This window comes from Corvus kubaryi, unplaced genomic scaffold, assembly GCF_017639235.1.
Source record: "Corvus kubaryi isolate FWS band 111438036 unplaced genomic scaffold, C.kubaryi_AGA036_p1.0 37357, whole genome shotgun sequence".
Classification (NCBI taxonomy): Eukaryota; Metazoa; Chordata; class Aves; order Passeriformes; family Corvidae; genus Corvus; species Corvus kubaryi.
Genome location: NW_024581117.1, coordinates 16,335,169 through 16,357,898, shown reverse-complemented (window position 1 = coordinate 16,357,898; position 22,730 = coordinate 16,335,169). Strand labels below are relative to the sequence as shown.

Below are 22,730 nucleotides of genomic sequence, written 5' to 3'. Positions count from 1 at the left end.
GCAGCTTGCAGGGCAAATGGCTCACAGTGCTGCCAGGGTAATGCCTGTCTAAAACCTGGAAGGGGATATGGTAAGCCTGGAATTCAACAGAATATAATGCATCTTTGTGTTAAAATCTCCTCAGCAGCTTTAATTGTGTCACTTATAGCACTAAACTTCAGTCAGAAAAGCTGTTGGTTGTGATACAGCAAGCACTTATTTACAGATGCTGCTGCTTTTTTTTTCCTTTCTTTTCTTTTTTTTTTTCTTTTTAGGGTGCGAAATTCCCAGAGCAAAATGAGGGTTTATAATAATAACCACACTTGACACATATTTTTCTTTTTTTCTTATAAAACAAACAAAAATCACCATGAAATATTCTCAGTAATTACAGCGGTTATTGTGAGTTAAAAGCAAAACAGAAGCTCCTCATGCATTACTTCTAAAGCCCTTTTCCCCTCTCTGTGGGCTGAAGGCAGAAGTTTACCATCTACCCTCAAGGGAGGGGAAAAGGGAGCAGAACATTTATAAGAGCTTTCTTTAAAGTGGTATGTGTGTGTGTGTGTGTGAAGAAATCATCACTACAAATCTAAAATGAGGTTATTCTTTAAAAACTTCTAAACTAAAGCAACAAGGGACACTAAACTCCTGAAGACAGATGGTAACTCAATTGCTTAAGGTGATAAAAATGGCATGAAGAAATTGGACTAAACCCCTCTCACCTCTAATCACAGCTCTCCATCAAGTCACAACACATCACACTACTACCACACCCCCTCCTCATCACACTGAAAAAATAAAACCCGCCTCTAATGCTTTTAATGCTACTCAAGTTTGTTGAAAAATAAAGTTTCATTTGGCTGCCATTGCTACTTAGTGTCTAGCTTGGCCATTTCTTGCACGTAGATACCAATGCTTTCACTGTCGAAGAGCAGAAAGTAAATGTTCTTCAAGGACGAAGAGCTGGTGCCGTCGAAATGGGTGGAAATAGCTCTGAGGGTCACCTGGGCTGCCGTCTGTTTTGGGAAGCAGTTTCTGTGTGGTCAGGGAAGAAAAGAGAGCAGGTTAGTGTTGAGCAGCAATGCTGAGAGGAACCAGCCAGAACTAGTCCAGCCACAGGCTGCTAAGATAGTGCCAGTTGCAGTTTGGCAAACCCCAAGGTTTTGATAGCAATATTCACCTGCTGCTGAATTAAGTTTCCTTGCTGGCATAGCTGCTGTTTTCATCTGCTGCTACTTCTTATGACCACATAACATTTTTTTTAATGCTTGCCCTTAGAATTAAACTTTTCCATGCCATCCTGGGCAGGCTAAAAATTTCAAAGAATGATTATTTTTTTAGCTGAAAACTGGAAAAAAAACCAAACCCAAAACATTACGTACTTAGCTGACTTGCTCACTCTGTCATTAAAATACTTTGCTTGGGATTCCTGTGAAAATAATTGAAATTACAACTCCAAGCCAAATTAAGGTCAAGATGCATTCATTCACTCCTCTTGATGGTAATATTCTCTAACCTACAATCATATTTATATTGTAAACCATCAAAAAGATCTGGCACAACTGAGGTATCCCATCTATTGCAATGTTACATTAGTTACATAATTCCTAAGACGGCTCAGAGGAAAATGAAAATTCACAGAACTGATACAGTATAGTTCTTTATCTACTCACAAACCCAGCGTTTCCTGTGCAGACATGTAGGTAGCATAAAATGAGAGCAAAACCAGGAAGTCCTATTTGAAAAACTGCATTTTTTCAGAAAATTTTGAGGTCCTATGATAAATGAAGCGTAAACCAGCAGCACCCGGTAAGACTTACTCTCTTTTTCTGTTAGGAGGAGTAATTGTAAGAGCAACAGAGAGTGAAATGGAACAATGCAGCAGAAGAATCTGCACTAAGACTAATAGTCCAAGAATGGATTATTCTAGTTCTATGGTCTTAGAAGACATGAAGTCTAGAAACTTTTTCTATTGGCATTAAAAGCTACATTTCATTCTTGAAAGTTGCACTTTATATTAAAGATTGTTAAAACAATTTATCACATTTTGCTTTGAATGAAAACCATAAACAAAAACATCTGTATATTAAAAAACTGACTAAAAATTGCACTGTCCCTCTATTTATTCTTTTGTCCTGACCCATAAAAATATTATTTTGCTTTGCAGAGTGTGTAAAAATGGCACTTTCACCTCCCATGTATTCGGTGATATGTGGTGATTTCACTGATCAAATGCAGTTTTACTTTCATTTTATTCACTGTCAGGCCAACACAACTGGACTGTACTCTGTACTCTACTCTTTGGGCACTACTACCAAAATCAGTATATACATTTCAAATTATTTATAAGCATGTGAACTCTAACACAAAATAACAACTTCTGCAGTCAGCAGGGCTTGTGTAAGATTTCTTGTCATCAGAGACCAACAAACTGTTGATTTAAAAAGAAATCAAAAAGAAAAAGAAAAAGAAAAAGAAAAAGAAAAAGATTTCAGGTTTCTTAATCAAGCACATTCTGCTTGCTAGTTATGGAGAAAGAAATGTGTAGCTTCACACTTGGTTTAATAATTTTCCCTTTTGAAAGCAGAACTACATTTGAGAAACACTGATTTTCTTCTGAAAGAAAAGTTTTGTGTGACAAGTCTTTTAAATATCTATTCTCAGGAGGGCTTAAGTGAACACCCCACATCCATGTAGCTCAGGTGGCATCGCTGTTACCTGCCTTCAGTATTATGCTGGTATAATCTTATTAGTACAAATGCAGGTTTAATAAGACTCCCCACAGCAAAATGAAGGGACACAAAACCCAAGGTGGTGCAGAGGAATGAAAATGACTGCCTAGCAGTAGACAACACAGCAAGCCCACTCAACTCTCCTGTGGATTGGCTAATTTCTCTTTATAAAGGCTCTCTGGCAGTTTCATGCAAACACTGCACTTCAGGCTGGATTCCTCTGGAGCAGCACAGTGTCAGATGGCAGCAGCAGAGGCAGAGTCACAGAGCAAGGGGCACCTCCCTGTCACAGCAGCAGCTCTGACAGCCAATTCCACCTCTGCTACCCAACACAGGGAGTCCTACCTGCCGCTGGGAAACGGGGGGAAAGCCACAGACTTCAACTTCTTGTCTTCTGCAGCTGTTAAGCAGTTCTTGACAGTCTCCTCGAGCTGCTCTTCACACTTGTCTGATCCCCACTGTGGGATGTGACAGTGGATGACAAACTTTGCTGCTAGGCCGCTAGACTGAGTAAGTGCAGCTAACACAAATGAAAATATAACATTAGTTTGGAACAGAAACCACCCTGCAATGACCTCCCAACCCAATGTACCTTGTTAATTACATTACCTCTCCAAAGGAATACATTTGGAATTAAAATACACCACAATGGCTCGCTTGCAATCATAACCTGTCTCATCATTCCTTTTGTGATCAATCATTATCCCTTTGGAGACCAAAGAACCCAGGGCTCATTTGGTTAGCACACAGCTACTCAATAATGGTTTCTAGCTCTCTCATTCAGCACAGCCTCTGGGTTTGTTTTATGCAAAGTACGAAAACCTCACCCTGAGCACAGTATCAGTAATCCCCACAGACATTTCTGCAGTGCTGTCACAGAGTGCTTTTCACAAATATCCTGCATCATCATCATTACAGTTCCAGAGTGTTGGGGAGTAATATTTAGACTCACATCAGAGCTCGGTAATTTCAGACAAGGACGTGAAAATCAAATTTGTCCCCACCAGTTATGCTCAATCAGGAATCTCAGATTAATTTTTCAGAAAGCCTAATATTTTCCAGGACCTGCAGAGTCCACAGCATGGCATCAGTTTGCTTTTGTTGCAATTGTCACCATCAGCACCAATGGAAGTCTAGGTCTTGGTAATCTCAGGTTAAAAACTCTGAAATTAGCTGTGCAGGAAGGAATTAGCCCATGGATGAAAAACCTGGATATATTCACTTGTTTGACATCACAGAGGAATTCTGTTGCAGGCACAGAGGAGATCTGTGCTACTTAAATTTTAACCAGCTGTCTTAATAGCATAAAAGGAGTCTATCTTCTAGTTGGGGAGTGATGTTGACAGAGAAAAGTAGTTTACTTTGACTTTATGGCATATAAATTTGATTTGATATGAAAGTGAAGCAGATTATCTTGTGTAAAAATTTCCCTATTATTTCAGGTTATAAAACTATAAAACTCAATTAGGCAATTTCCAAAACTAGACTATTTAAAGCATTTATTTTCTTGGGTATAGAGATACTAAGCCAAATAAGGCATATTGTAACTTTTCTCCATCTGTCTTCCAGACACCTTCAATTGGTTTAATCTGTCCACAAAGGAAAGCACAATCTCAGGTCCCAAGCTATTCCCTGCTACAAATGTGTTAACCCTTGAAGGGAGCTCTCCTAATAAAGTAGCTGTAGTGCCTGAGCAATTGCTCTTCCAAAAAGCATGCCAGTTCTGCAGATCATATCACATCTTCATTTGTGCTCAGAGTAAGGTAATTATTTGGGTTATATACTGTTAATCAAATATGCATAAAGAGGAATAATTTATAAAATATCACTAAGTTTTCTTATGCCTCATATGTTAGGCTGAGAACTGTTTCTGATTCTCACTAAGGCTGCAGTACAATCAGGGTAGGAAAGATGGCACAAGATTTCCTTAATTTTTGGACTCCCATGGACAGAAATTGCCTAAGACAAATTGATCAGTCTAAAGACGGAATGTGCACAGCACACAGGTATCCTATTGTTTCTTTTTTTCCCTCTCAGCAGGCTGCCCATATCAGCAACAGCTTTGAAGAAACATTTACATCACGTAAACAATGACACATAATATCAGTAACAGATCAGAATGTCCAGAGAAAAGAACATATAAGATAAGCCATGTCCAAAAGACTGCAGAGTATCCTTTTTACCTTCAGCAACTTCTAAAGGTCCTTGAGATTTGCGAAGCTCTTTCACTGTTTCCAAGAACTCTTTCCCTCCAGCCTTTTCCAGTGCCTTGCCTGCAAGGACACAGAGCAAAAGGCCTTGGCTTCAGAGTATCATTGTGGATAAACAAGTCCACATTATTTAAAAGAACACTGTACACACACTATTCTGTCTCCTTCTATCAGCAGCAGCTGATGTTTGTGTTCACTACTCTGCCTAGACACAGATAAAGTTTACTTCTCACGATTTTGAAGAGCCCTGTATGCTATTACTGGAAATTGCTTTAATATAAATATCTGTAAGAATGCTATTTACTCTGACTTATGGCTAAAATACCGTGGAGTGGGATTTTCAGGACTCAGATTTTCAGCCTCCAAAATGGACTCAACATACAAACCCTACTACTTGCTGAAACAAACACAGCTGGGATGCCAGTGAAGGTCTTGCTGACTAAAAAACAATGATCCAAAAGCCTACTACTAGATTCTGTGCTCCCTATGCAACTGACTGAATAGCTTTTTACCTCCCTCCTGCTTAAATTTCCGTATTTGTATAATCATATTTCCTTATTTCACATGAGCAGTATAAGGCTCTGTACATGAGTATTTCTAAATTATGTAATATCCTACAATGAAAGTCATAGTTAGAAGTGCTATTAATATATAATTTTGCAATGTAATTTTCAGATGCAAATGTAAAAATAAGCCAATAAACACCTCAATAATAATTATTTACACCTTTGCTGCTCATGTGTTTCAACAAATTATCTGTGTTGTGCTTGTCATTAAGAAAAAGATAAATTAGTGATTAGCCTGTTATACCTAGTCAGATGCAGCCTGATTTTCAGAAGCTGTAACTGATATTTTATGCCCTGGGGCAGATTCAGGTGAAACAGGATGGGATCTCAGCAGGCAGCCAGTAGACCAGCTACTCTTCCAGCTCTAGATGTGTTTTTTCTGCATGAATAGAGCCTCACCTATTTCCTCCTTGAGGTCTATTTCAGCAGTTGTAGGGTGAACGATGCCTTCTACTTTCATGGAGCCAATATGGCTGATGTCACTCTGTGTCAGAGAAAGCTAAAAAATAATGAGGGGGGAGGGAAAAATAAGTAGTAATCTGAGTGCAAAACCATTTTCATACCAAAAAGCTGAAGTGAAAGAAAGTTGGATTCAGTCTTTCAGAGAACAGTTATTTTATTCTGTTCAGTATATGTGATTCTGACTTTTAGATTTTAATTAATTAATTTGCACACCACTCAGATTATTTGGTAATATGCCCACAACTTGGGAGCTTGCTCCAGAGGAAGTTATTGCTAGAAAACTAATGTTCTAACATCAAGATTTGAAGAAAAAAGCGCTGATTTTGGAAATGCTTTGGTTTAAGAGAAAAGCATCCTTCCCTTCATGCTAAACCCCAGTCTGTTATTGTTCTCTATTACCTTTTGTCCTGGCACAAGGCTCTTGGAGGACAAGATAGTGAAACCATCCCCAGGCCCATCTTCAGTTGTTGAATTTGAAGCTCCTTCTTTTTCACTGTCCTTTTGTTTGTTCTATTTGATGGGAGAAAAAAAAGCAGGACTTCTCAAGGGAAACAAAATAATCAACATCTAGCATTATTCAATAATGGAGAGATTTAATAATACACTACAAATCTTATCTTTTCAGATCAATATATTACTCACAGCCTTGTAATCCCCTAAGATTATGTAACAACAGAGGTCTGCACTGTTTATATAATGCTAAATCAGTGGTTCATCTGAGGCATTACATACATTTGTAGTCACATTCAGAGGCAGGGCACCCACACCCATCTGTAGATTTACTGACAATTAAGGTTGTATTTATATGGGTGGGCATGTGTTAGTTTATTTTTGTTGCTAACAGAGCAGAACCTCATATTAACTCAAACTTAGTCACTTAGTAACCCAGTCAAATGCTCCAATTTGAAGAAAAAACAACTTTGTCATCTGAAAAACAAATGTTTAAGTCTCATTTATTAAATGAGAAAGCCTTCTTATGGCTTACCTCCAGGAGCAGCAAACCTACCAGTCCCAGAGGGCTGCAGGAGCATCTCCTCACATCTCTCAATATTTGCTTTAAGGTATGTCAAGATGCTACCACCTCCTAACGAGTCCAAACTCTGCATGTGCACAATTCAAAGTAAGGTGGTAGCTGAGACAAATACACAGAGACATCCCATTAAGCAACTCTGTTTTCTTTTTAAAGGCTGTTTCTGCATATTCTCAGCTATGGAACTGTATCAAAACTTCGAGGCCTCCAGAAAAATGTGCTTAATCTAAGTTTTAAAAGTTTAAGTCAAATAATATCATTTAACCCTACCCAATCAAAAACTCAGCAGTGTTTCAAGGTGCATGCTCTGAAATGACAAACCAAGAGCACTGATCTGGGTTACTGCTTTACCAAATTAATCCATTTTTGGATAGTGATAGAGGATGGGCAACCCTAAGGGAAAGTGCAGTGGTCAAGTTCTGATTGATTAATTCTTCTTTTAAAAATCACTAACAACAGCACAGCTAAGAACACATGAAACAAAGAGCTTGTCGCAATGACATTGACGTTCCATGTCAGGACAAGTTCTCTGGACAGCGAAAAATCTTTAACAGCAACCCAGTAACTGGTACAAGGCTGAAGGCATGACATCTCTCTAGTAGAAAATGTTTTAGAACACAGCTTCCTTTATTTTAAAAGCAAGGGTTCACTGCCACAGAGTTAGTGTGGAGGTAAGAGATTCTACACAATTATCAAGAAAATATTGCAGAGGGTGACACAGAATCTGTACCTTTTTGGACGTCCGGGCCTTGGTAGACTTTGCCTTCTTCCCACTCTTTTTGTTTACCATGGATTTCCTCCCCTTCTTCTCAGGAGCAGGGGAAAGGATGGTCTCAGATTTGCCTTTGGCACCCCGCTTCTTGGCTAGAAGCTCAGGCTGAATCCTGGGCAGGACACCTCCACTTGCAATAGTCACACCTTTGAGCAACTGCAAGGAGAAGCAGCGTATGGAAGCATATTACAGATCCTCTTAGTCTGCATCACCAAAAAACTATGAGAGAAACAATCCACAGTAACAAGGAACTTGGCAGGTGACAGCAAAGTCAGCCAGCATATCCTGGAGAATTCTGTTGCTGTACAATCCCTCTTCCAGTGCCAGTCTTAGTGCAAACCTGTCCTTGGTGATTCACAAGCAGTAAATAAGGGTAAAAAAGAAGACTCTCTGTGGGCTACTTAAAAAAAGGACTGCACCACAGCCCTGCTCAGAGGAGGACTGGATGCAGATCCCTTTGGCAGGGAAACAGATGCAGTCAAAGCAAGGAAAAACTCCAAGGATTTGGTTTGCAGAGGGAAACAACAGGAATGGGCTGTGATACCATGTAGAGGACAAAGTGTGGCTAATTCCTAAGAGACAACACTGCATCTAGATCCCAGTTCACAGGTCACTGACCAGAACCACAGAGCTGGGAAAAGGCTGGTAGTGTTAGCATACTTTTCCTTCTCTTCTGGCCTGTTTTGAATTTTAACTCCACTTGACTGGAAACAGAGCCACATGACTTCACGGGCACCATATTTTCATTATTTAAAGCAGTCATATTAAGTGCAGGAGTATTCAAAGTGTGAATGACATCATCCATCTTCATACAGAGGAGAGACTCTGATGCTGACTGAACCTTTTCCGCACCCCTGAATAGTACAATCTGCAGCCCATGCTGTGATCTCTGTCCTCACTCAACAAGTCTAGCAGAAGTGATCCCACAAGTGATCCCAAGAGTCAGAGCACTGAAAACCACAGTTTGGGCAAACAGACAGGAAGACAGCAATAGCAGAGAGCGAGCCAGATCCCTACCCAACATGGACCTCACAGCCAGTGTAATAGAAAACACACATATCTACAGCTGTTGGGAAAAGGTCTTGCACATTTTCTTTAAGTATTGAATGTCCCTGAGGAAAAAGTGAAGCATCAAGTCTACTTGCTTCAACAGGACTCATAGGCTAAGAAGAACCAAAATTTATGTCCGTAAGATTTAAGATGAAGTATCTCAGAACCTTTCTTTTTGTTTGCTTTTATTTAAGATGGCACTATCTTCTGGTCCAGTAACTACAATCTCATTCATGTCTCAGACTAAGCTGTTTCTAACCTTCCCTGGTAGCAGCTTCACTCAAGCCATAACACATAACTCCTACATGAAAATGTAAACAGGCACCTGATTCAGTTCCTCATCATTTGCAACTGCCAGGAGGATGTGTCTGGGGGCAATCCTTCCTTTCTTGTTGTCCCGTGCCGCGTTTCCTGCCAACTCCAGGATTTCAGCTGTAACACATCAAGATAAAAATGAGTAACAAAACTGCAGCTTAGGTACATGCTGCATACACATTTTTACACTGCTTCTTAATATCCATTTACCTTTCAGGGACACTTCCAGATTTAAAGGGTTCTTGCTACAGAAAGGCAGAAACCAAACCCCACTCAATGTATTTGAAATTTAGATAAATCAATTTGTCCTTCCTAATTCCCTAAAGGATATCTAGGAGAAAATATGCTAAGCTTGGTTCACATAATTTAAGAGCCGCAAGTCAGAAATCTCTTTCAAAAAGGCAAAAAAACCACCTAAAAAAAGGTACATCAGCAGTCCAAAATTTATCAGCAGCCTGTGACAACAGAACAGTCAAGCATGCAGTGAAACACCCAACCTGAAACAGACAGCTCTGATAAACAGCAAAGATTCTCAGGACCAGGGAAGATGAAGACTGAGGTGCATTTGAAGAAATACTTGGAAAGCCAACACACCTGCCAGGCACTGCTGGAATTCTGCATTAAAGGGCACTGAAAATCTGTGAGAAGCTTCATTTCAGAACAAGATATGAAAGGTTTGACTCAGATGCAAGCAGAGACAACGTGAGAGCTTCAATGCATGAAATATTGATAGAAGGGTCCTTCTTCATCTCTGGGAACAGGAGGTCACTTCAAAGGTAATTTCTCTAAATTACCAGTAACATTTATACTGTAACCAAAGTCACTGAGGTTTTCCTAATAATTACAGAAATACAGACACATCTTCCCAAGTTTATTTGGACTGTAGCAATCAGTATAATTCATTAGCTTACGTAGTCTGGCCACTACTCAGAAGTTATTTCTCATATAAGAACTCTGCTGAAACACTGAGAAGGAAGGAGAAGGGATTTTTTTTTTCTCCAAATAATCATAAAAATCATATTCATACTTTATTTCAGTATACAGTGTCCCTGTCATCTGGTTTTTGGGTTTGTGTTTGCACAATATGGAATATGAAAATTACAGCCAATCAGTATTATCCTAATGAAAACTTATTGATGTCTTAATGACATCCTACTCCTTTACATCAACTACACAAAGAACAATAACTATGATAAAAAGAACAACTTTCATGAAAAATCTAGTGGAAACGTACATAATGTTCGGCTAAAATCCAAATGATTTCAACATGAGGCTTAGCTCTGGCTCATGGGAAAAATACAAGCTTTCAATTCCACTCAGAACAACAAAATTATAAACTTGTCTTCCAGTATTCACTACTACACAGCATACATATTTAACTGAATGTTGGAAATACAAATGCCTTTTTTTTAAATTTACATGCATATTCACAGTGAATTGTAAAAGTTAGGGCAGGAACCTCTCAGCGCTAGCATTTCCTAGTCTGTCCTGGATTTTAAAGGAGGAAACTGAACAGAGATCCCGCATGATCCAGCTATTTTCACCCCCATGGGCCTGGAAGTGTCAGACCCTCTCCCAGACCTCTGCCAGTGGAGCTAACGCAGCAGCAGACAGAAGGAAGAGATTCCATCCATTGTGCAGACCAGCAGAGAGCAAGAAAAGGGACCCAGGCTCCTCCAGTGGGTTTTGCAGATGTGTGCTGACAGCAGAGGAAAATTGCATCAGGGGGAAAAAAAATCCAGAAAACAACACATACTTACCTGTGTGGGAACTGAAGTTCTTTCAGGTGTGCCAACAACAGGCACATCCTGCTACCTGTGTGCTCACCCCACTGCCCCAGGTTTGGGTCCTTTGGCCAGCAGCATCCTGATGGTGCACTCTTAGTCCTCTGCCTAATGTTAAGAGCAAAAAAGGCAGAACACTCAAATGCCAGCCATCCATCCCAGGACACCGGGAAGAAGGCAATCCAAGGCAGAGGTGACGTATGGCAGATTGTGGAATATGTATATAATTTACCAAAGGATGCCAAACATTTGCATAGGTAAATAATTGCCTTGCCTCCTTTTAATGAAGGTTTCTATGCATATTTTTTCTAAGGGTGGAGGCAGGGACTCATAATATTAAGAATATAAAATGGCATTTACAAAATACAATATCAAAACTGGAAGCTTCAGTTATCACATCCTCTGCTACAATAACAGATCCCTAAAGAAACTGCCTTACATTTCATGTAGAAACATCTTAACATCTGAGGTTACCTAAATTCTAAGAAGACTAGTCTGAGTATATAGGTCCTGTAATAAAGTCCTGTGCCATAACAAGCTCTCTTGGAACTGGGCATCTTGATATTCTCAGCCATAAGTTGGGTTTACTTTCCGCGCTCTCAGCACCAGGCATTAAGAATTACATTGAAATCTCAAATAATATTGCTTCCTGCAAAAGTCAAAATCCACAAAGATGCCTCCACATCAGAAGTTTAAATTCAGACATCTTCAGAAAAACATAACTCTCTTCCAGCAGACACAAGCAGCAGCCATGCTATGACCTGAATGGTATTACATCTTGTCATCCTGTGACATACAGGGAAAAAGAGGTTTCTTTAGCTGATGGATCAGCAGATTTGAAATGTCTGGGAACTAAAGCATCCTAGCCAAGCCAAAGGTATTTGTTCAGCTGAGCTTTTGTGAAAATGGACTGCTAAGAAAGGTCTATGAGAATTACTGATAGCAAATTGAAAAGATTTTATACAGGTTATCTTGTTTTCCACCTCCCCTTTAGGATAAGTTGTGTCAGCTCCTTTTACACTACCACACAGAAATCTAACAGTAATACTTTTACTCTACAAAAATGTATTGGATGATGGAGTCCTTGGTCCTCCATTTGCAGGTGAAAGCTATCTGCTGGATTTGTCTCTGCATGGCAGATGAGCACAACAGGCAGAAGAGTATTCCAGGTGATTCCTGTGAAGGAGGAAGCCTTTGCTGGTGTTGTATTCTACCCTAATTTAGAAAGGATGGCTTTCCATTGAGACCTTCCATGAGTTCCTCTGACCAGCACACCACTCACATGACTTGTGTTGATGACTTCCTCATTGACAGGCATCTGTATTCTCTGCCTACTTTTTGGGAAGATGCCCTGTAGGACATACGCAGTTGATGTTTGATTTAGGTAGTTGTGACTGCAGTCAGCCCTATGCATGCTCAGAGCATGAGTCTGTTGCAAAATCCATCAATCCCATGGGACTCATGCCAATTTTTCACAGAATTTGAACTCTGAAGCCAGTGGAACTCAACCTTGTTTCAGCAAACACAACCTTCTGGATAGAAATTAAGCTGCAGTTTAACAATACAATTTTCAAGCCTAAAATGTAAAGCAGCATAGAGAGATTAAAAAGAAAGGTTTAGAACAGTGATGAGATCTTCACATTAGTTGATCAGTTGAGGTAAAAGTACCTCTTCCTCAGATACACTGTGGTGATTGCTGGCATTTTAATGATGGGGTTGATAAGGCAAAGTGCAGATTTGGGTTTGATAATGGCTGTGAGGTGCTGCCACAATCGATCTTGCTTACAAAGGAAAAAAACAGGGATCTAGTATCTTGTGACACAGAACACATACCAAAGCCAAACAGCAGTCTGAACTACATAAACTGGGAGTAAGGATGTGTATATATATATATATATATATATATATATATGTATATACTCCAGATGTATAGGCACCATCTGGATGATGCCAGTCAAGAGGCTCAGTGCTCTGGGGCAACACAAATATAGGCCAACAACAGACCATGCAGGGCTGGTCACTCACAGAGATGTGCTGGTCCATGCCAGGCCCTGGAGGAATGCAGACAGTCAGGTGGTTCTGGTCCTGTTTGACCCTTCCAGCCTCATTCACCTTGCCCCCATCCCAGCCATGACTTGCTTTCCCAGCTCCACAGCTCAATCTCCTTTCCCTGGCAATCCACACCGAGACTACTACCTCAGCTGCCTTTCCTGGACAGTCACCATTTCTCCTGTCTACTCAGGCTCAGTATTCCTGCCCAGGTCCTTCATTACCAGCATCCCCTCCATCCAATCCTTGGCCTATTTCCTATTTTTTCAACTTACTCTCCAGCTTCCTGGCAGAATATTTGGACACTCCTTGCCATTTATTTGCCTACTGGCCATCAATTCAGTTCTCCCCACTAGCCAGATCTATCCCTGGCTCTAACATCAATATTCTCCCATAACCACTGTCTCCCCACAATATTATGATCTGGGAGCTGAGAGAGGCTGGAACATATTCAGTGAGGACCAAGTCTTCAGACATTTTATCTGTTAAAATCAAAGAAGTCTCCGCTAAGCATGAGCAACCTGTGTTTTGTCAAAGTTAGAGCCTGGCCAAAGAGAGCAGATTTCCCTGAGGTGAGAGAGACCACCCTTCCCCTTTCGTAAAGCATCAAATCTCTGCTAAAACACAGAGAAGCACTCAGGGCTTTAGAGGAGAAGTTCTCATGAACGTTTTGACATAACACAAAAAATACATTCGACCTGCTTCTGTGAAACAGCTAAAAAGTCATAGTCTCTTACTGCCACCCTCCCAGATTTAGCCTGAAGCAGTTCCCCTGCATGCAGCCTTTCATCCCGAGGAACCACCATTTCACAGCTGCAAGTCCAGGAGAAAAAAAATGGCATTTGTAATACAAAGATCAGATAATGTTAAGAAAACTTACCAGTTTGACATATAATGCCCCCTTTGACAACATCCTTGGAAAAACCTATTTTGTTTCTGCAGGCTTCCCAAAACCATTTATTCACACGTAATATTAGGAATAACTAGATCAGCAGGGTTAGATGTTGCAACACTGTTTTTTTGACTGAACTCTCCACCTTTGTAATATTTCCAAACAAAACCCTGGACAAAGCACAGGAGCTTTGGTTTGGAAAGAACACAATCCACCAGCAATAGATGTTTGCTCAGAAACATTACTCCATTCTATCACAATACATACAGGAGTTCTCTGCTGAACCAAGCAGCTGAAAATAGCATTCCCTTAAAATTTATGTGGACTCCCAGCCTACACCTCTAGCAATCTTCTTGCCTGGTTGACTACACATTCTTTTTTTTTCTAAAGCAAAGTGTAGGCCCACACATAATCCCCTCATTTCAGATTAATGATTTAAATTAAACTGCACTTACTACTCAGGAGCAGAGCCAAGACATACATTGTTCTAGTTCAGGTAATAGGCAAACAGTGCTGACCACAATTCAGTCTGAACCACAGAAATGTTGCACATACCAGATGTGCTGCTGACAATTTATTACTGCACCTTGTAATAATTGCCACAGCTCAGAACAAGCATCTCCAAATGTTTATCCTAGAAACATCTCCCTGTGGAGTAGGAAAAGTAAAAAAGTATTTCTCTCCAGACAGAAGGTCAGCAGAGTCACAATGCAGCACATTATGTTATAAAAGTTACTGTGATTTCTCCAACACAAGCAATACTTTGTCACTCCAGCTCCAGAAGTAGCCTCAGGGGAAAAAAAATTGATTCTCATCCTGGAATATACCGCCACAAACATGGAAGTTTCTGCAATGTGCTATTAGGCTTCATCATAAATTCAATTTTAGTAGTGAGATTGTGAAATTAGTGAAATTTAGTAGTGAGATTTCAGATTTTCTCCATACCTCTGAAAGAAAATAATGCTTTTTTTTGGCTGGTAGTGAGAACAAGCTTCGTGTGTGAAAAAGAGAGTGGAGTTTACATAAAACCTGTTGCATGGACAACCAGGCTCCATGCAAGCTTCTTCATGCCACTTCGGCAATAAACTACACTCCTGAAACACAACTCACTCAACTAATTCCATCCAGGCTGTGACTCCTCACAGATTCTCTAATGCACCTCAGTCTTGATCTGTAACCCCTGAGTAACCTGAACCAGAATCCTCTCTGCACCGTGAGTTCTAACAATTTGCTAAAGTCCTATTTTCCATAATTAAACGAGAAACTCAGCAGATATGATCATAGGACACTCTGAAATGTTTCTATACAGAGCCACAGTATATTGTATCACCATGGGATCAAAGTTCAGTTTCAGAAAGGCAGGAAAAAGAAAACGTGGGGCATGGGGGAAGATTTAAACCCTGGAACACCTTCTTCATGCACTTAAGCAAAGCAAAAGGGTTTTTAAAATACGAAAAAACCCACCTTTACATTTCATAACACTTGGACACTGTCCTTCAAGGAGAAATGCAGCCAGCAAGATAGTTTACTCACTTAAAAAGCACAATAGATGTACCAGGTGGGTTTGCTTTTTTTCCTCCTGTTATTTACATTTATGTGTATCAAAAAGCCTAATTAATACCAGTTTTCTCTGGGACAGAAACTACCAGATGTAACTCTTCACTCTGCAAAGCAATAAAAAATAACCCTTCCAGCTAGTGACCAATCATGGTGCTTCTAAAGGAGAGAATTTCTGCCCTCAGCCTCTCCAGGAAACAAATAACCTCCTTAGCATTTTCAGCAAATTTCAACAAATCCTGCACTTGCAGAGCCTGAGTTTCAGGAGTCCTCCACATATTCGTATCCCATCCCATGGCTAACCCTGGCTTCTGTGTGTGATGAGCACTTCCAGGAGCAGGTTCTAGGTTTACCTGCGAGGTACTCTATGACAGCTGCCATGTACACTGGTGCTCCAACCCCGATCCGGTACTTGTAGGTCCCTTTCTTCAGGTAGCGCATCATCCTCCCCACAGGGAAAATCACCCCAGCCCTGCTCGAGCGGGACAGTTTGGACATTTTCTTCTTCCCGCTCCGCCCCGACATCTTGCAGCCTTGTGCTTCTTAATTTGCTGGTGGTTCCCAATGCCTTGCTCCAAATCCAAGGTCTGCAAGAGAAAACCAACAGGATTGATGAGAAACATCATGCATTGCTGTTGTTCCAGAAACAAAAATCCAAACCCACCCTCAATGCCTGTTAAAGTGCAGGCATTACTCATTAAAAGTTGGATAATTGGAATATTTGCTATAACTTCACTTTTGAACAGCATTGTCAGTGTAGCAATATCAGGAGCAAAGAAAACAAACCTTGTCTTCTCTGTATTTTTCCGGCAACAACAAGATTACAGATAAACAGAAAACAAACCCTGGAATGTGCCACTCCACTCCAAAGCTGGCATGTGGTCACAGTTACACCCCTAGCTCTCACTCTCAGTCAAATAATGTTTGGAAAAGTTTTAACTCTGTTTACAAAAATTGGTTTTAACTTTATTTTGATAGCTGCCCTGGAGGCCTGGTTACTCCTCTGAAGCAAACAAAGGGCAGGTCTGCCACGGACGGTATTTCTGTCAAGGAAGACACAGCTACTTCCCTCCCAGCATTCACTCACTTCAGTGAAACATGGAAACACAAGGAAGGAGACACTTTGAAAAACATTACAATGACTTTAGGTGATACTGCTAAATTTTATCATAATTTTCATTTATGATATCAAGGATATAAAATCAGCAGGGATCTATAAAACCTTGGCATGTCCTCATGTATCAGCCAGACAATTTTTTCTTTCCGTGTGCAATGTATTATGTGGGCATGATAAGAAAAATTGGGAAAGATTAAGCCAGTAAACCTATCAGACACAGACACGTCAAAATTGGTGTTGCTCATCATCCCACTCCGGGTTCCCTGCCAACTGCCAGCCTGGAATCACGAGTGGTGGCAACAGAGCTCAAAGGGAAGGTGAAAAGAAGTGGGGAGGCATGATACTGGTCTTCAGAGATGCAAGAGGATACTGTGAAGGTGGAGAGAGGAAGCGTTCCTTGTATCAGTGACTCTTACAGAAGCTGTATAGCAGAGGAGAGAGCGGAGCACCGGACTCGGTCAGACAGGGAGACAGCAGAACCTTCCCAGCAGGACAACTTTAGAACAATTTGAGAATATATGTCAGAAATCACTTGAGCAGCACTGGATCTGCCTTGGGACAGGAGGCTGGACAAAGCGATCTTCCAAGGCCCCTTCCTCAATGAAACTTGCAATTTGTGACAAACCCTTTATAAACTTTCAATTTCACAGTAATAACAACCCTTAAAATGCCTCCTTTTCAGTTTGTGATAACTGACATCCAAATAATAAACCTAGGCTGGCAATTAGGTTTCTAGCCATCAGAGGAGCCAATTTCTGGAACAGCCTTCTCTTTAGAGCAATAACTCATTTTAAAGTGGAACTTAATAAATGTATGCAGTAGGGTACAAACAGGTTCCTGCAATACTGGCAGGACAGGTCCATCACCCAAGAGTTCAGTCCAGCACTGAAATCCCACTAGAGAGCCATGCTGAAAAAGTACATTACATGTATCAAAATCATATTAAGCTAACCTCTCATGTATTTGTTCCTACAGCATCAAATCCAAATTGAGTGAAAATCAGTGGAAAAAGGCAATATCAAGGGATTACATCCACAGAAAATACCATTGTTGCACTTGATCTCCATGACAGAAAATCAAAACATATTTGTATACAACTAATCACACTGCTCTGGGCCATGCTGTTGCATAATATAAATTTATGTTTAATTACTCACTTCTGGCTCATCCTTCTGCTGCATCACTGAACTTTCCACCCCTGCCTACTCCTTCATTTTTCCCTTCTCTCTCACAGAAAACCTCTGCCATTATTTACTCCCCTGCTACCAAACCAACTTTTGGAAACCCAAAATATTTTCCAAATGCACTGCAGGCTATGTTTGCAAAATTCTGTGACACCCTAAATACAAGATGTTTCAAAACTCTGCTAACATTGTCTCTGCTTTGCAACTTACATGGACCAGGGTGTACTGAGAAGCAACAAATACAACAGCGTGCTTTTGTCTTGTTTTGACTCCTATAGGAGGCAATTTTTGGTAGGAAGCCAAGCTATGGCACAGTCACATCAGGACCTGGACAAAGAAACATGCTGAGAAAACTCCTGTGGACCTGGACAAAGAAATCCTGGAGAGAGGAATCTGGCTTCCTTGCAGGAAGGGGCACATGAGCTCAGGTCTGCCACACTCACCTGAACCGCAACCAACAGGTAAAGAACTACACGTTGAGCACTGCTGTCCTAGTTGTTCTCTTTTGACTACACAGCCAAGCCTCAAGGGCTTATCAGTTGAAAAGTCTACCCACACTCGTTCCCTCCCTGCCAGCTGATTCATCATCTCTACGTTTCTCCTCATGAAGGGCAGCCTCCATTTAAAAATAAACCTGTGCTGTTCGTGCAAAGTCCATCCTTGCTGAGCTATGAGGGCTGTGTCTATATCAGGCTGCCATGACATCAAGTTTGGGCAATTTAAAGCAATTATTTTCCCTATCCCTTAATCGGTCACAGCACACTCCCACTCTGCCATGACTCCAACATCATTGTGTTGCTATGGGGGATTGAATAGCTACCACATTTCACGGAGCTCTCTACAATATGACTGCAAGCAGGACTTTCCTCTGTTGAGTTTTGCCTTCTTCAGAGCCCGAGACAACCAGTGACATTTTCCTTCTGCCTCCTGGAAAAATACCTAAGAGTCCACCTTCCACTGGACCAGCTCCAAGCCCCATCCAACGCAGTGCGGAACACATCCAGGGATGGGGCAGCCACAGCTTCTCTGGGCAACCTGAGCCAGGGCCTCACCACCTTCACAGGGAAGAATTTAGGGAAGAGTTCCTTCATAACATCTGATATAAACCTCTCATTTTTTAGATTTAAACTATTCTCCCGCATCCTGTCACTATCTGCCCATGTAAAAAGTCCCTCTCCCTCTTTTTCACATGCCCAATTGAAGTACTGAAAGGCTGCAATAAGGTCTCCCCAGAGCCTTTTCATGCCCAGGCTGAATATCCCCAGCTCTCCCATCCTGTCTCCTGAGCAGACGGGCTCCAGCCCTCGGAGCATCTTGACTTCCAAACATTGAGAGAACTCGAACTCAGCAGCCAAAGACTGAAATAAAGGACATGCAGGACTATCAGTACACCTGCACTTCCCTCATCTCCAGCTGAAGATCTGTTAGGAGTTGACAGACATTATACCTTGGAGCAGCTTAGGCTGCACATTCATTTACAAACAAAATATTTGTGAAAAATTGAGTAAAAGACCTAAAGCAGGTGCTGAAGGAATTGCTAAGGCACCAAAGCACAAACATAGTGCTATTCAGGGGGCAGGTAGGGTGTCTCCCGGACTCCAGAAGCACACACACACAGAGCCCATTCCCAGGGAAAGAAGCTTCCCGAGCACCCCGAAGCCCCGGGGGTCCCTGCAGAGGCAGCTCCCACTCACAAACAACAGCGGACGACCCCCACGGCGCCGCGCGGCTGCGAGGAAAGGCCTCGGTATGCACCCACACCGAGTCTTTGGAGCCCGCTGAGAGCCGCCGAGCTCGGGGGGACACCGCGGCCATCCCCGGAGCCCGCCCAGAGCCCCCTCAGCGCCCGCCCGCCGAGCGCCACTGCCCCGCCCCCCGCACGCCTCGCCGTTGCCCAGACACCGCCGCCCCGCCCACGCCCCCGCTGATTGGCCGCTGTGGCTGCCCGGGCTGGGGAGGGAGCACGGTGATTGGCTGTGAGCCGCTTGATCGACGGGAGAGGGGCAGGGGGAGCAGCCGGGCCGCGCAGGCGCTCCGAGGTGCAGCGGAGTGTGTGTGTGTGGGGGTGTGGCCGCCGGCTTTCCCGCGCAAAAGCTCCCCCCTCACACACACCCCCCCCTCCCCCCGCCCTCAGCGAGTGCCGCCGCCGCGGAGGCTTCGCCCCCTGCCCGCCAAGGGGCGGCTGTGGCGGCAGCCGCACGGACCCGGAACGGGAAGCGCTGCGGGGGCCGAGAGGAGGCAGCAAGCAAGAGCCGTCCCCCCCCACCTTACCCGGGGCCGGCCTCGCGCGCGCCGCCGCTACAGCCTCGCGCCCCCCCTCCCTTTATGGCCGCCCCTCACCCGCCCCTCTCACGCCCTTTCCCCTCACGGCCTCGGCCATGGCTGGGCCTTCCCGGAGAACGGCAGCGGCGGCGGGAAGAGGAGGAGGAAGAGGAGGACGAGGAGGAGGAGGAGGTGGGTCGTGCAGCCAAGGAGAGAGGGAAGGAGAGGAGCAGGGCCTCGCCGCGGCCCCTGGAGCCCCCGCGCCGCCGCTCCCCTCACCTGCCGGCGCCCGTCGCCGCTGTCGCCGCCTCCTCCTTCTTGTCTTCCCTTCCTCTTTTTCCTCCCCCTCTTTTCCTCCTCTCTTTGCCTCCCTTACCCTTTCCTCCCCACTTTCCCTTTTCGGCTCCCCCCGCCCTCGCTCCGCCTCAGCCGATCTCCCCGTATTGTATGTTTCAATGGCGATGGCGGCTGCTGGTGAGGGGGGCGGCAGGGGTTTCCTCCCGCTCCGCACATACCGCCTCTAGGAGGAGTCACTGCAGCCCGGACCCGCTACAACCCCCCTCTCTTGGCTGCCGCCCTCCTCGCCCGGGCCCCAGGGCTGCAGTGGGGGCAGGAACCCCCTCCCCACCCAGCAGAGAAAGGGCCCCCCTGACCCTAGCCCCCGTGGGCTTGTGGTAGCCGGGAGCATAAAGGCAGAAAGCCTCCCATCCTTTCCCAGGGTGGAGGAGTTCAGAGATGGAGAGGTATCAAGGCAATCCCAGATTGGGCTAAAGCTCAAGGAGTGCCTGGTTTTTGTTACAGAGAGCCACCCATCCCTCTATCCCTTTGGCAGGGTGACCTGTGTGCCTCGCTATGGTGCCTCTAACCCAAATATTCCAGCATCCCCAAGCCGGCTTGGAATGGCTGGAACAAAGACTGCCGGCAGCTCTTTGTGTTGTCTCGCGTTGGAGCGTTCTGGGTGCTCGCAGGCTTTCCAACTCACCCATGAAGGCTGCAAACTTCACTTCCCTTCTGAATGGAAGCTGAAGGTTTTTCTTTTCTTCCCCACAGTCGCACAGATTCAAGAGCTGGAGCTCCAAGAGACACAATAAGCGATTGTGTTATGAATCTTGGCAGCGCCAAATCCGTGAGCAGAGGCTGGTGCAAACAGGAGAGTACAGGGCTATACCTCTTTAACTCAATTCAGGTATATTTTTACATGAAAGTTGGTTTGTATCATTATTCCTGTACAGATATTTTACATCGTTGCACTGATTTAGCTGTAAAGACATTTGGGGGCTACTGTAATGCACTAGGAAATACATTATTAACACAGACCACTCCTCACTTGCACTGTTACTTTAGGAGGGTGGCTGGGAACAACAGAGAGAAAGAACCATTCATGCTTTCAGCATTCTCTTTGCCACTGTAAAAAATGATAAAAGATTCACTGGAGTTTGGTTTTTGGTTCTGCCAAAGTAAGCAATTTTGTGACTACATAGGACTGGATTTGGTGGGGAAAAAAGCAATAGAATATTTCCCCAGGTTATGTTAATTGTGGATCGCACCATCTCATGAAGAAAGAGGGCATGAGTTCAGGACCTGTGTTTTCCTGGACTGCAGTGTGACCTTGGGTAAAGCAGTTCACTTTACACAGCTGTATTTTGACTGTCGTTAAAATGGAAATAAAGATATCGTTTCTCTTTTCAAACACTCAGTAAGAGCCTCAATGCATTTCTGTGGATTAATTCTTTGGAGTCTGTTCTCTTCGCCACTTCTTTTTGAAAACGAGGTCAAGATGCTTTGAGACCATAGGAGAAAAACTCATGTATATGAGTTTGACTTACTTTACACGTAAGAGGAAGCCTTACCTAGATCTTGCCCACTGAGAGTTGGAATTTAGCAAAGGAAGAAGATATCTGTAGGCTTGTCAGTGTATTGAACCATATTAGGAGGGTAGGAGGAAGCTCAAGAAGATTTTCAACTACTAAGCATAAAAATGAATGACAATGTAAAACCCATGTGAAAAAGGAAGAAAAGCATTTACATTTTTCTATTTCCAGATACAAATAACTGTATCCAATAACCCGTACAATCATGCATGCGGTACATGGGTTTTTAATTAAAATTAATTTGAGATGAGGCAAAATAAGTATCCCAAGTTTTTGAAATATTCCCCGCTCGTTAGAGTTTAACATCAAATAGTTGCTGTGCGATAAGAACACAAGCATGTGGGAGGTCTTTCAAGGAAAAAAAAGTCTTTATGTGAGGCAAACTTTCAACATTAGGAGAACTCACTCTGTTTATAACAACATTTTTCTGTTTATAAACAACATTCTCCTGAAGGAAACAGGAGTGCTGGAGAAGTGTGAGAGAGGACATCGATGATTTTCACAGTGTAACACTTTCAGAGTCAGTCATAGATGTCTGAATTTTAATGCCAATTTTCCTGCTGTTGTGATTCTTAATAGTCTCACCATAAACTCAATTTCCCCTCTTTATGTCTCTAGTGGCTACAACCTATCCTTAACATAAATATTAACAGCATTACATGGGATATTTTAAGTTGTTTCAAATATTTCTGGAAGATTCTGAGTCACTTTGTGACACAGTAAAGAATTTTTGAGTAGAGCAGATCAGAGCAAGGCAACATTGGAACAGTTGCAAGGTCTGCGTTGTTCTGCAGTAACAGCACCCTTGGAACCAGCTGCTTTTTAGAGCAGGCAAGAGACTTTTGGTCACAGTACCTGTATGTTCTTGCTATTTAGATGGAGTTGTTCAGGGAAGAAC

The 22,730-nt window shown here is 42.8% G+C and overlaps 2 protein-coding genes across 5 annotated transcripts; one reads left to right on the top strand and one right to left on the bottom strand.

Annotated features, from left to right (window-relative positions):
• Nucleotides 1-308: 308 nt before the first annotated feature.
• Nucleotides 309-20,967, bottom strand: LOC121667154 (core histone macro-H2A.2). Of its 4 annotated transcripts, none has more exons than XM_042033488.1 (9): nt 20,944-20,967; nt 15,752-15,985; nt 9,127-9,233; nt 7,710-7,907; nt 6,349-6,459; nt 5,887-5,986; nt 4,895-4,984; nt 3,057-3,231; nt 309-1,014 (listed from the first exon to the last, which is right to left on the bottom strand). In XM_042033488.1, exons 2-9 carry the CDS (start codon nt 15,921-15,923, stop codon nt 849-851), a joined length of 1,119 nt encoding a protein of 372 aa, XP_041889422.1. In that variant the 5' UTR covers nt 15,924-15,985; nt 20,944-20,967; the 3' UTR covers nt 309-848. The 4 variants fall into 4 exon arrangements, with proteins under 4 accessions (XP_041889422.1, XP_041889418.1, XP_041889420.1 ...); XM_042033484.1 differs by lacking the exon at nt 20,944-20,967 and adding an exon at nt 20,241-20,331; XM_042033486.1 differs by lacking the exon at nt 20,944-20,967 and adding an exon at nt 20,040-20,124.
• On the top strand, nt 18,398-21,657 carry LOC121667283 (atherin-like). Its single transcript, XM_042033736.1, has 3 exons — nt 18,398-18,407; nt 19,699-20,153; nt 21,012-21,657. The coding sequence occupies exons 1-3, from the start codon at nt 18,398-18,400 to the stop codon at nt 21,135-21,137; spliced, it is 591 nt and encodes a 196-aa protein (XP_041889670.1). The 3' UTR covers nt 21,138-21,657.
• The last annotated feature ends 1,073 nt before the right edge of the window (nt 21,658-22,730 follow it).